The sequence below is a fragment of the Rattus norvegicus genome, chromosome 3 (assembly GCF_021556685.1).
Source record: "Rattus norvegicus strain SHRSP/BbbUtx chromosome 3, alternate assembly SHRSP_T2T, whole genome shotgun sequence".
In the NCBI taxonomy this organism is placed as follows: Eukaryota; Metazoa; Chordata; class Mammalia; order Rodentia; family Muridae; genus Rattus; species Rattus norvegicus.
In genome coordinates this window covers 141,310,261-141,323,908 of record NC_141536.1, presented here as the reverse complement: position 1 = coordinate 141,323,908, position 13,648 = coordinate 141,310,261, and the positions used below count along the sequence as shown (strand labels likewise).

At 42.2% G+C, this 13,648-nt stretch overlaps 1 protein-coding gene across 11 annotated transcripts in view; it reads right to left on the bottom strand.

Moving 5' to 3' along the window:
- The window catches only part of Tpx2 (TPX2, microtubule nucleation factor), a 42,000-nt gene that overhangs the window by 9,374 nt on the left and 18,978 nt on the right, over positions 1 to 13,648 (bottom strand). For all 11 annotated transcript variants that reach the window (XM_087652286.1, XM_087652288.1, XM_087652287.1 and 8 more), the window contains 7 exons: positions 9,607 to 9,729; positions 8,887 to 9,013; positions 7,408 to 7,539; positions 6,492 to 6,611; positions 3,377 to 3,498; positions 2,417 to 2,568; positions 1,123 to 1,291 (listed from right to left, as the gene is read on the bottom strand). In XM_087652286.1, coding sequence (XP_087508412.1) covers positions 1,123 to 1,291; positions 2,417 to 2,568; positions 3,377 to 3,498; positions 6,492 to 6,611; positions 7,408 to 7,539; positions 8,887 to 9,013; positions 9,607 to 9,729 — 945 coding nt within the window. The remainder of the gene's footprint in view (positions 1 to 1,122; positions 1,292 to 2,416; positions 2,569 to 3,376; positions 3,499 to 6,491; positions 6,612 to 7,407; positions 7,540 to 8,886; positions 9,014 to 9,606; positions 9,730 to 13,648) is intronic.

Below are 13,648 nucleotides of genomic sequence, written 5' to 3'. Positions count from 1 at the left end.
AGTATCTGTGTTTTCTGATGCCTCAACTCACAGGTTAAGAACCAATGACTTAGAGCACTGTGAACACTTACAAAAGGTATTGGGTTCCCTGGTCAATAATAAACCTATTGATTTTCATAATTGCCTAGAAGGAATTCTCCTATCTAGACCTTATATAACAGTGAGAAATATTAATTATCTAATTTACTTACTGGCTTCTCTTTTGAAAAAGAATTTGACTGTGAAGCCTTGGCTAGGTGGAAACTTAATTCTATAGGGATAAAAAGAATCACTTTTTCATAGTTTAAAATACTAGAATATAGTAACAATACTGGGAAATACTGTATTTAGGGTTGAGAAAGTAGCACATTGGCAGAGTGCTTGCTAGCGTGCACAGGTCTTAGGCTGAATCTCCAGCACTGGCAAAAGAAAAGAGAAATACTGTATTTAAAGCAAGTCACGGGGCCACCTAAAGCAAAGTGCTACACAATACGAAACAGAAGAGATGTGTAGATACCCCAAAACACATCCCATTTTACCCAAAATACTAGCCATATTCAGTTTTGTTTTGAGACTAGTTAGTTCTGTGCAGCCCAGGCACCCTCGAAATTACTGTTTAGACCAAGCTGGACTTGAGCCCCTACCTCCCAAATGCTGGGATTAGAAGCAAGCATCGGGGGTTAGAGAGATGGCTCAGTGGTTAAGAGCACTGACTGCTCTTCCAGAGGTTCTGAGTTCAAATCCCAGCAACTACATGGTGGCTCACAACCATCTATAATGAGATCTGCTGCCCTCTTCTGGTGTGTCTGAAGACAGCTACAGTGTACTCATATATAATAAATAAATAAATCTTTAAAAAAAAAAAAAAAAGCAAGCATCACCAACTCAGCTTTGTCATATTTTCCTGATAAGTTATTTTTACATTATTTCCCATCTTTAGACTTCCTTAATCTTCTTGTAGAAATTCCTTTCATAAAGACAGAAATAATTAAAATCCTTTCATTGTTCACTACCAAATCTACACATACTTACCAGCGTCTGCACCATTCCCCTCACCCTCCTACCCTGCCTTTGAACAATCACCCTGCTGTGCCGGTGACTGGACAAGGGGCTTTGGCCAGCGAGGTGCTGGGAGGAACTCACTCTCGTCCTTCTTGTTCCTCAGATGGTATCGATTAGGGGTTCGTTTGTGGAAGGCTTCAACCTGCTGTGCAATGGGCACATATGTAGACGCTGCTTCGTCAAATGTTCTTTTCTTTCCTTTGGACAGATTGAAAGGCTTAATGATGGTACATCCTCTGGTCCCTCGGGCCTGTGAAAAGAAAAGTTGTTCAGCAAATGAGGCGAGAGCTTCTGCAAGCCCCACACTCAGCACAGGCGCTCCGAGGGCCAGCCCTACACTGGCTTACCAGCCCTACACTGGCTTACCAGCCCTTTATCATTACAAGACTACTTGGTAATAGTACACATGCTGTTTCCCAAGTATATAAATGTTTTGAACCAATCTAGATCAAGTTTTCTTAAAATTCAAAGGGAATGGGAAAGAAAAAAACCAAACATACACTGCTGGTATGGGCTGCTGGGCCAGCATCAGGTCAGGCAGAAGCCTAGCTTAGCATCTCTCCATATATACATTCCCTCACACTGACTGTTGCAAAGCCCACCCATCATTAAAGGGCATCATTAACTTTTTATCTATTTTTGGTGAGTTTTTTTAGACGGGTCTCTCTGCATAGCCCTGGCTAGCCTGGAACTCACTATGTAGATCAGACATACTTCAACTCAAACCCTCAAACTCCACTTGTCAGGTGGAATCCCACTCCGTCTTCTGGCCTCCACCATCACCCACATCTACATGACACATACTCGTAAGACATATAGGTATAAACACAAATAGTAAAAGGAAAATACAACAGTGCCTGAAGTCAGGACTGGTGGTGTACACCCACCATCCATCACAGGGGGGTGAAGGCAGAAGGATCAAGACTTCAAGGTCACCCTTGAGTTTGAGGCAAGCCTAGACTAATTGGGATCCTGTCTTAAAAACAAGAAAAACAAAAACCCAACAGAGGAGGCTGGAGGGCTGGCTTCACACTTAGAGGCGCACCTAGTATTCTTGAACATTAAAACAACAACAATAAAGCCAGATGGTGGTGGTGCACGCCTTTCCACACTTCTCTACGCCTGAGCCTGACGGGTGGGAGGAGGCCACTCAAATGTGCCACACAAATTTGCTTTATGTCCCATCTTAATTTTTACACCAACTTGGAAACATGCTTTCCCAGAGGAGTGTTCTGTTGACAGCCACAGAGTTCAAAGGGAATTTGTATCTATACTAATTCAAAGAGTAAGCCTCCCTCAATCATCCTATTGTAGATAACAACCAAAAGCGCTACAGCTGAGTCCTACTAAATTAGTAATAAGAATGCTCACTTACAGGAGTGGAAGAATGCTTTCGAAGTTCGGACATGAAGTTCACTTCCTTATACTCCTCCTGGCTCTTGGGATGTTGTTTGATTCTCTCATCTGTGAGGAAGTGAAAGTCAACTGTCTTGGTAACCTGGCTGGTGGATTTCTTCACAGGTTGCCCTGAGGAACAGAGGAAAACACACAGTTAGCATTAAGAAGAGAGATCATCAGTGAGTTCCTTTACAATTCTAATCCTTTCCGTGTTTCTGTTACTGTGGATCTAGGTTTATGACTGAGTTGGATTGGGCTTGAAGCCTTGGTTCAGAGGCAAATGAGGTAAGGAGAGGAGCCCACGGTTAGAATGTAGTCATAGCTCTGATAAAGTCATGATCTCATACCCTGCCTTTTTTAAATAGTGTTGGAGATGGAACCCAGGGTATTACAAATTCTAATCAAATACTCCATACACTGAAAACCCAGCCCCTAGAGAGTGGCTATAAATGCAAAATTTGATTCAGAATCCTAAGAGGGGAGCCTATAAAGCCCAAGGTACTTCTCCATCCATCAGCAGGACTCTAGCTTTGGAGCCAACACAACTATGTCAGAACAAAGCGAGTCGACAAGCTCGGCATTCCGTCACGTTTTTCCTTCTAACTGCAACTGAATGTGACAGACCTCTTTCTTACCCTCTGCCATTAGTATGAAGAAGGAAATGACAAACTGGCCAGACCGACTGTCATCTTTAGCTAACACAAGAGAAGAACAACAGTCTGGGAAAGTACAAGTTTGGGTAATCTGGTAACTCCTGAGGTGCAGGTGAACTTATAGTCACCATTTTAAATAAACACATTGTCTTACGCTGACTACTCAAATTGACTGTATTTTTATTTATTTTGTTCTTGCTATAGAGACCTCAAAAAAAAAAAAAAAAAAGCCACCATATTTCTAAGAAGCACCCTCATGTTCAGTGTCAGTGAGCCCAGCTGACCTGGCCCTGCAAGAGCCAGCTTCTTAAACTCTTCATTCTTCTTCCGCATCTCTACCACTTCCTGCTGCATTCTCAGACTCTTCTCTAACTCCTGCTCTTCAGTACTCTTTACAGTCTTCTCCCTAGAAACCGCAATCAGGACAGAGAGACGAAGGAAAAGGTTTAGGCTGCTTCGTAGAGTGTTTATAACCCATGATATCTACCAAAACGAAAGTTTAGCCACCAGAAAGAGATGTTGGCTCACTTGGGTAACATGGAAAGGAGGCTACTTTACACAAGAGATTATAAAATTTTCAGAGAACAATTGCTAAAACTAACTACACAACATAGTAAGACAGCACAGAAGACTCACACCAATGACTATCTTTTATGGCACAGGAAGAGCTAAGTTAAAAAGCCAGAAAGCCACATTTAGAATTGCAGCACTTGGGAGGCTAAAGCCAGAGGACTGTGAATCCGAGGCCAGCCTGGGTTACCTCACCAGCTCCAGGCCCGTCGATTGTCAGCACCATCTAGGAAAGGGTAAAGGCTACAAGTGACACTCTAGAGATGACATATCGTGCTGCCCAGTCTGCGATGGATAATTCTTAATTGCAAGGCTTTCAGAAATCTCATCTCAGGATGGATTCTTGCCACTGATATGTCTTTCCTGTCATATTAAATTAATATAATAGTCCCTGGGCATCAGTCCACCCTATTGAGATTTCCTGCAGACCAGTGAAGACGTGTGGTAGTGATGCCATGTAGACAAATAGATGATTTAATTCTTGATAATTATTCTATAAATTCCTAAATTTATACTAGTAATTATTGGGCCCTTTATAAAATGAGTTTCAATTAGGACCCTGCAAGCCTTCATGTATCACGAGTTAATTGTACTAAGATAGAAAGTAGGCATGAAACAGATTACAATCAAGGAAAACACTCCTCTTAGGCTGGCTGTAAAACTATTATCTGATACTAAAGACCATAAACTATGAATGAACGACTTATTATAGGTGCAAAAAAAGAAGATCAAATATTGACTGGGTTTATCTATACAAAATTTCAATACTAATGAAACAATAGACAGATGATTTGCCTTTTGAAATACTGTGTTAACTTAGACGTAAGAATTATAGTTTTAACTAATTTTTTAAAAAAAAAGATTTATGGGTTGGGGATTTAGCTCAGCAGTAGAGCGCTTGCCTAGTGAGCGCAAGGCCCTGGGTTCGGTCCCCAGCTCCGAAAAAAAGAAAAAAGAAAAAAAAAAAAAAGATTTATCTTATGTATGTGAGTACCCTGTCTTCAGATACCCTAGAAGAGGGCATCAGATCCCGTTAGATGGTTGTGAGTAACAATGTGGTTGCTAGGAATCGAACTCAGGACTTCTGCAAGAGCATTCAGTGCTCCTAACCGCTGAGCCATCTCTCCAGCCCCTAGTTTTTAACTTTAATGAACCTGTGGAGCCAGTGACACAATGAATGTTTAGTTAGATAACAACTCTGAATGGAAACACATGTAAACATCTGTTTTAACTCCTTAGTCAAGTTATGATGAGAATTTATGCTTTAACTTTCTGTGAATGTTTGAAAAAAGATGCTTGGAATACCATGTGATCTATTCTTCTAAAAACAGTGTAAAACTAGGAATGATGACATTATTATTACAGAGCTGAGGAGAGAGAGGCAAAAAGAGAGAGAAACTGAACAGAGAGCAGAGAGAGCAGGCAAGCTTCTTACTGACAAGTACAGGGCTTTACCCTTCCACCCTTGGGCTTCTTTCTTTTAGCAATAAGAGGGGAGAAGCCTTTTCTTTCTCTCTGAAATAAAGGTTGGAGCTTATTTTTCATCCAGAATGAATGAGTTCTTTCTGCACTGGCGCTTGGGCTTTTGCTCCATCCACCATACACACACACACACGCACGCACGCACGCACGCACGCACGCACGCACGCACGCACGCACGCACGCACGCACGCACGCACGCACGCACGCACGCACGCACGCACGCACGCACGCATATAAAATATACCTAAGTATAGGTATGTATATGTAAATATGCACAAATACTTGTGGAGTAGATGAGACAGGTGGTTAGGCCCAACAAAAATGTGAATGTGTTAATGTGTGAGAATGAGAATGAAAATGTGAATGTGTGTATGAGTGTACACGTGTCTGTGTATATTTGCTTGTGTAAAAAGTATTTCTTTTTTTTTCTTTTCTTTTTTTTCGGTGCTGGGGACGGAATCCAGGGCCTTGCGCTTGCTAGGCAAGCGCTCTACCACTGAGCTAAATCCCCAACCCCATAAAAAGTATTTCTTACTGCAAGCATGACTTTGTTTTCCTGATTCAATAAAAGTTAACTGCTCCAAGTCTCCCTCTTACCTGGCAAGTGAGAAATGAAGCTTCTGGCAAGAGAGAAAGGAACCCTAGCAGTAAATCATTGATTTAACCCACCATGAGAACCCACACCCCCACCACTGCTGCTTAATAATTGAATGTTAATAACTGAATAATTGTCAGAGGCCTGCAGGTAAACATTATATTAAGCACCCTTTACTTTACTCTCATAAAACCATGTTCAAAGTTTAATCTGCAGTGGGACGCACAGCAGCTGTGGTAATGCCTATCCACTCCAGCTCCGGGGAGGTAGAGGCAGCAAGAGCAGAAATTCAAGGCTATCCTCAGTTATTGCAAGGTCAGCCTATACGACAAAAACAATGAAAAGGTGGTGGCACTGCAAATCTTTTTGATTTTTAATTTCAGAAATAAAACTGGCAATAAATATCATCACTCATACAACCATTATCTATTAAAGCATAAACAAGATTTTCCAGAAAAACATTGCGATGATCTCTTGGCAAGGGAATAAAACTAAACCCCAAAGTTGGTTACTGACTAAAATCACGTCCATTTACTGAGTAAAGGAAGCTCAAGGAAGGCTGTGTGGCTGGTGAATGTGTACTGCTCTTGTCCTGTGAATGCCTTATGTTGCTTACCGTCTACCTCAGCACCTTTCAGGTCACAGACAGCCTTTAAGAGCTTCCCAAACGTGTGTCGTACCAACTGGACTGAAGATAGACCAATGTATAATTTACTGTTCTCCCTCTAAGGTTTACTCTGGGAAAGCAGTACCTGGCAGGCGGCACAGCAGGCACAGTGTGTTTGCCCTTGGCCCTCTCCAGAGTTTCATCCTTTCTTGAAGTAGCTGGAGCACTGCCCTCCTCTTCTTCCTCCGGTTTCTTTTTATGAGACCTTGATTCAAAATGAACGAAAAATTAAATTTCAATTCCCTAAAGCACACCCTCATTTTGGGGACTAATAGCATGATTAAACCACACACGGTTCTCTGACCACATCATCAGATCAACACAGCAACAGCCCCAACAGGTCAACCATGGGAAAGCCCTCAGGTCAGCTGAGGCATCCAGCAGTGTTTCAGGATTCAAGGATTCTATGTCATCAAGTCAACAAACAGAAGACAGTGGACGACGTTCCTGACATCTAAGATCAGTTTCTTAGGAAATTTGAGAGCAGCCGTAACCCAGCCATAACTAAGTGTTGCTCTTGCCTCTACAGCGACTGGGAGATCCAAGGGACGGACGGTCTAAAGAACTGAGATAAAAAGTATCATCTCTGAGGAAGGCCTCCCTTTCCTGACAGTACGCTCTTGAACAGGGATCCGACTAGATATAGCAGTCACCCTCTGATAACGAAGCTCAAGCTAAGATGTCATAGAGAGCTGACCAAGGCCAGCGGCAATCTGGGTCTGACTTCCGTGAAGTGCATAAATTATTTAGACACTCATGGAGTACTCCTGTGGTGAAACACACTCCTGATTAAAACAGTCATAAGCATGAACACCATAGATTCTGGTCAGTCCCCGCCACAGAGTAACACTGGGGACAAACCTGCTAGAAGGGACACGTAGCTTTGGAGTTTCCCAACCTTCAGGGACACCAAGCAGACTGCAGATGGACCCTTGGTAATTTTACTTTGTAACCCTCAACTCAGGAAAGAACCCAGTGCCCAGGCGGGGGCGGGTACTCACACTTTCATTTTCTTGTTGGGGGGATAATCAGTCGTGGGAGCAGTGCATCTCTTGGCTTTCATTTCAACAGAGGCAACATGGTTTTTCTCTTTCTGCTCCAAATCCTTCTGAGCAGAGAGTCTAACAGATCTTCTATGGTAGAAATGACACAATTTATCTTATGAATACAATTTCTACAGATGGCCAAATGTTCTTCAGAAAGTAGATCAACTAAAAGGCCAATAAAACCTTTATTATGTACTCTCTGTTAATCTAATGTTTCTGAAAACCTGTTATTTCCAACCATAAAATCCTGCTATTTAAATATGCTGGTGGTTTGTAAGTTAGATTTTTAAAAGCACCAACCAAACAGACTACACAGGGTCATTCTATTATAATCTCAACACTCAGGAAATCTAAGGAACCCTGGTGTGAGATAGTATATCCTTTTAGTCCTAGTGTTCAAGGCCAAACTGCTCTAGAAGATGAGTTAAGAAAACCATGGCTACACAGAGAAACCCCGTCTCAAAGAATAAGCAAGCAAAAACAGATGTAAGGGAGCAGGGGGTGAGGTTAGCCTAGTCTATACATCAAGTTCCAGGCCAGTCACAGCTACACAGTGAGAACCTGTCTCAAATTTTAAAACAGTTAAAATAAAATAATAAAGATACTTGAGTGAGTACTGGGATATAGATCAGTGGTACAAGACTGGCCTAGAAGGACTAAGAGCAAAGGTTTACCTCCCCAGCTTATGTAATACGTGATAAAGTTAGATCTGCACTCTGATGCTGGTCTCCAGAGTCTGAAGTCTGGGCATCGTCATAGACTCTGTCTTCATCGATCCCCAACCCCCAACCCCTTACTTTCCAGTCCCTTCCCACACTTCAACTATTGTCCATGTGTTCAAGGTCATACACACAAAGAATAAAAATACATAAATGTAATTTTAGAATTTTAAATAAGGGCTGGAATGTAATCCCATAGTAGAAAGTGTGCTTTGCTTAGCATACCTTTTTGTTTAAACTCTTGCAGCACAAAATATTAAGCATGAATAAAAAAAGATGAAAATAGAATAAAAATAAAGTAGAAGACATACACAAGCAGAACCACGAGGAAGCTTCTGTAATACTAAGAAACGAAGACAGACGTTTGAGGGCTGGAGCGATGACTCGGTGGCTCTACTCTCAGCATCCATGAGGGCTCACAACTCTGCGACTCCAGTTCAGGAGGCCTGACACCCTTCCCACTCCACAGCCACCATGAATGCACATAACACACATAAAAACAATCTTATCCATACCCAGCTTTTAAAACTCAGACTGACGAGTTTGAATCCTGGCTTTGACCAAGTCTATACGCCCTCAGCTGTAAGTCAAACCTGCAGGCTCCAATCCCTAAGCGCTGAAGGAACGGAAGGGACCCAACTGTATGACACAGATGACCCAGTCACTACACTGACTGAGCAGAACCAGAACTATCCACTTTTGTGCCCACTCTTACCTCTGAGGCTGGATGGGAGTAGTTCCTGTCACAGCTCTCTTAGCATTCAGGGAAGGACAATCATTTGATGGGATAGATTGCTTCTGAAGATTTTCCTTTTCTGTCTCTTTGTAGTAAGTGTTATCAACTACGAGAGACCAAAAACCTAGTCAGACTACTGCAGAATACCCTAAAACAGCCACAGTTACAAACGGCAGTGAGCCACCATGTAGGTGATGGGAATTGAACCCTGGGTCCTCCAGAAGAACAGACAGTGCTCTAACCACTAGGCAATCTCTCCAGCACCACAATAATTATTTTTAATTAAATTAATAGCCGCCCAAATGAGGAATAAAACCATTATTACTCAAATCTCAAGAAAATCAGAAATTATATACATATATGATATTTGTATATGTAATCTGGTATGCATAGCATGTATATGTGACTACAGAATTCAAAATGAAAATCATACGTATCGCACACATCTAATATTATCATTCCTATGCATGGTAGCCTTAACTCAGGTAAAGTTATACAGAAGGCCTGTTTATAAAAGCTATGTGCTGTGGCTGGAGAGATGGCTCAGCAGTTGAGACACTGACTGCTCTTCCTATCTCAGGAAACAGAGTACATTTACCATGAACTGAATTCACACATTTCACTAACAAACCAAAATTCCAGTGTCTGGTGATTCCCTTAGCTCCCCTCAAGGCTCCTGTCTAAGCTGTGTCTCCTTACCTGCCTTCAATGGTGTGACACAGCCTTGTTGAAGTTTGGCTTTTCTCAAGGACGTCTTCCCCTGAAAAGGTTCTCCTATTCCACTCTGCCGAAGAAACTTGTTCTCCAAGTTGGCCTTCTCATCTGTGAAATAATCAGTAAGGAAGCAAAGCAGAGGAGAGGCATGCGTTAAAATGGGGAGGAATCCATTTGCAGCACTGTTAGCAAACAACACTAGCAACGAAAGGAAGCGCTATGGGCCTCTACACATCAGGGCAGACTGCAAACCTATCCCGAAGCATGGCAGCACCCAGCGTCTTCCAGAGAGGGACAGCTGCAGATCCTGTGCTGAGACACTCCTACCTCTGTTAAGATATCTGCTCTTATCTACCATTTAAATCCATCACGGTGCCCTTGAAGAAATTTGGCCACCAGGAACTGTGAGATTACAAGGGACCGCTCCTATTCATAGAGCGTGCGTGGGGTGTGTGAGAGTGAAGCAGAACAGAGTTTTGGGAAGCTTTATCTTGGGTTCTACCGTGACTAAAGCTGGCGCAAAAACAATCTTCTCCAGCTACAGCACACCGTGCCCGGCCACGGGAGCGCAGCAAGCCCTGAATAACTACACCATGCATGGACATTCTGATTATAACCGTGTGAAAAGATGTGACAGGCTGAAAGAAAAGAAAGATACTGCAGCTAAGATGGTGTTTGAAGAATAGGATTATTTTTTTTCTTCCAGACCCTGTATATTCAATTTCATTAAAATTGCTATGTTAGTATCTCCTTTCTGTGGCTTTTGGGAACATAGAGAAAACTTGTAAAAAGGAATCTTCGGGCAGTCTGGGGGTTACCTCTGAGTTGCAGTGCTTTGGGGCATGGACAAGACCTCCCTAGGACAGTAGGCCCCCTTAACTGCCCTTCCTTCAAAAGGGCCCTACACTTGGGGGTACCACTGAATTCCTCCCCTAGAAAATACCAGACACCATCTCATTTGGACTCTATATTGTAAGTGGTAAGTGCAGCTACGAAAGTCATTTTTGTTCCTACCACAGACTGATGTTAATGCCTCTTAATGAGGAAGAAGGAGACAAGAGAAAGGACTAAATGAAGAGGCCTCATCAACAACTGGACTCACAGTTTAATAACTTTATATCAAAATAATATCTATAAGCTGAGAACTGGTAAGATGGCTTAATGGTTAAGAGCACTTGCTGCTCTTGCAGAAAACCCAAGTTTAGTTCATAGCACCCATGTCAGGCAGCCCATAAGTACCTGTAAATTAGGCTCTATCATCTCAGGTCCCTCACCTGGCCTCCATGGGTACCGCACTCATTCACACAGAAATATGTACACATAAATAAAATTTAAAATGTTTAAAACATTATTTTTAGGAGGGTACGGGGGAGGGGGTCTGGTTTTAGGTTTGTACCACAGAATTAAATCAGACTGTCTCATCTGTTTCTGGGTTAGGTTGGGTTTTTTTTGGTTCTTTTTTTCAGAGCTGGGGACCGAACCCAGGGCCTTGCGCTTCCTAGGTAAGCGCTCTACCACTGAGCTAAATCCCCAGCCCCCTGGGTTAGGTTGTTAATACCATGTCTCTATTTAAAAATTATTTTGGGAAGGCTGGAGAGTTCAGTATTTAGGAGTATGTAATCCTCTTCAGAAGATATGAGCATGGTTATCAAAATCGAATCAAGTTTCAAAGGATCCAATATCTCTCTCTTGTCTTTGTAGGCAAACACACTTACAAATACATATACTCAAAAAAGATACCCATGCATATACATAATTAAACTTTTTAAGTGCTCAGTTTGGTGGAGTGCTTGCCTACCATGCACAAGAATCTACTGCAGCCCTAACTAAGCACTGCATAACTGAGGGTGGTAGTGTTCTCCACTATAAAGTTCAATACCATCCTCAGACACTCAGTGAGTTCAAGGCCAACCTGAGACACATGAGACCTTGCTCCAAAAAATAAAAATAAAAATAAATTAATTAAATTAAATTAAAAAATGAACTAAGACTCAATTTCCAGCACGAGGGAGGTACAGGTTGGAAACCTTAAGGCCAGATTTGACTCTGTCTCCAACAATTGAACAGCCTGAGGCCAGAGGTATCATAGCAAGCCAGGCACAATCCAGTCAGGAGATTGAGTTTAAAGCCAGCCTCAGAAACAGACACAGCAAGACCCATCACAAACGTAAGCAAATATGTAAAAGTAGAATAAAATACAAGGGCAACAGGGGATCTTTGTGATTTCAGAGTCATTCAACATCTTAACTGAGATACAAGCGTCTCAGTGACTAACAAAAACTACATACGCTGAAACACATACACACAGACACACAATACACACAACACACACACATACACATGCACACACAGAAACACACACACACATATACAACAGATACACGCACACACACCACACACACACACACACACACACACACACACACACACACACACCAGAGAAATTTAAAGCTGGTGGGATGTTGAGGTGTCAGGTTCAGTGTATGCCTAAATGACAATGGTGTTAAGTTTAATGTGATCAGCACCAGGATAGACAAGCTTGAACCCTACTTCATCTGGATGGCCCTTATGTACCTACACTCTGAGTGTTTGTCATTCTGAATTGTAAACTACTATTAACCTCTATTCACAGTCCATTCCTTTTTTTTTTTCCTTTTTCTTTTTTTCGGAGCTGGGGACCGAACCCAGGGCCTTACGCTTCCTAGGCAAGCACTCTACCACTGAGCTAAATCCCCAACCCCCACAGTCCATTCCTAACGGTGTCAACATCAGCTGACATGAGCTCAAGGGTTAGAGCACGGACTCTCAGTCAGTCAAAAGCCCACGTGGACTTCTGGCTCCCCGTGACAGCGAAAGCTGTGCAACTCTTACAGCAGCTTAGGCAGAACTACAGCCCATTTTACAGTTATGATTTAATACTGCTTTCAACAATGCTTACACACCTTTCTGTATAACGCCATACGCAGTGTGTATGTTTTAATAAATTCTTATAACTCATAACACATTTGTAAATGTTTTATTATAGCAAATAAAGATTACATACATGTATATATATTTATGACATCTTTTTTGTATTTTCCTGATATGTCTAAGCTCTAAATTCATCTGTAAGTTTTTTTAAAATTGAACCTCCCTCCCCAAAACGTCAAACATCTATAAAATGGGTGTGTTACTATGCATCAATAATCCAAGCTTTGGGGAGCTGGAAGGTAGAAGAGTTTTAGTTCCAGGACATCCTGGGCTATACAGCGAGTTCAAGTCCAAATTGGGTGATGCAGTGAAAAAGTGCCTTATTTAAAAAAAAAAAAAAAAAAACCTACCGGGCTGGAGAGGTGGCTCAGTGGTTAAGAGCACTGACTCCTCTTCCAGAGGTCCTGAGTTCAATCCCCAGCAACCACATGGTGGCTCACAACCATCTGTAATGAGATCTGGTATCTAAAGACAGCTACAGTGTACTCATATACTTAAAATAAATAAATAAGTCTTTAAAAAAAAAAGAGAAGAAAGAAAGAAAGGAAGGAAGGAAAGAAGGAAGGAAGGAAGGACGGACGGAAGAGAATAGGAGAGCAGAAAGGCAGTGGGCAGGCAGGCCAGGAGTCTGCTGCTTTAGCAGCATAGACACCAAAGTTGGAATCAGAAAAGAGAAGCACAGCGCTTTCAACAAAGAAGGCAGGAAAATTCGGGAAGTTTACCTTATTTTTTGGAATTGTCTTGTTTGTTTGTTTCTGTGGAATTGTAGTATAATAAATTATTAGGAAAGATGATGTTTCCATTTTATAAAAAAAGTACTGGGGCAGTGGTGGCACAGGCCTTTAATCCCAGCCCTCGGGAGGCAGAGGCCAGCCTGGTCTACAGAGCGAGTTCTAGCACAGCTAGGGCTATACAGAGAAACCTGGCCTCAAAAAACAAAAAAGAAAGAGAGAGAGAGAGAGAGAGAGAGAGAGAGAGAGAGAGAGAGAGAGAGAAGCTTGGCAGGGTGGTTTTCCATGGCAATACCAGCATTTCAGAGGCGGAGAGAGGCAGGAAG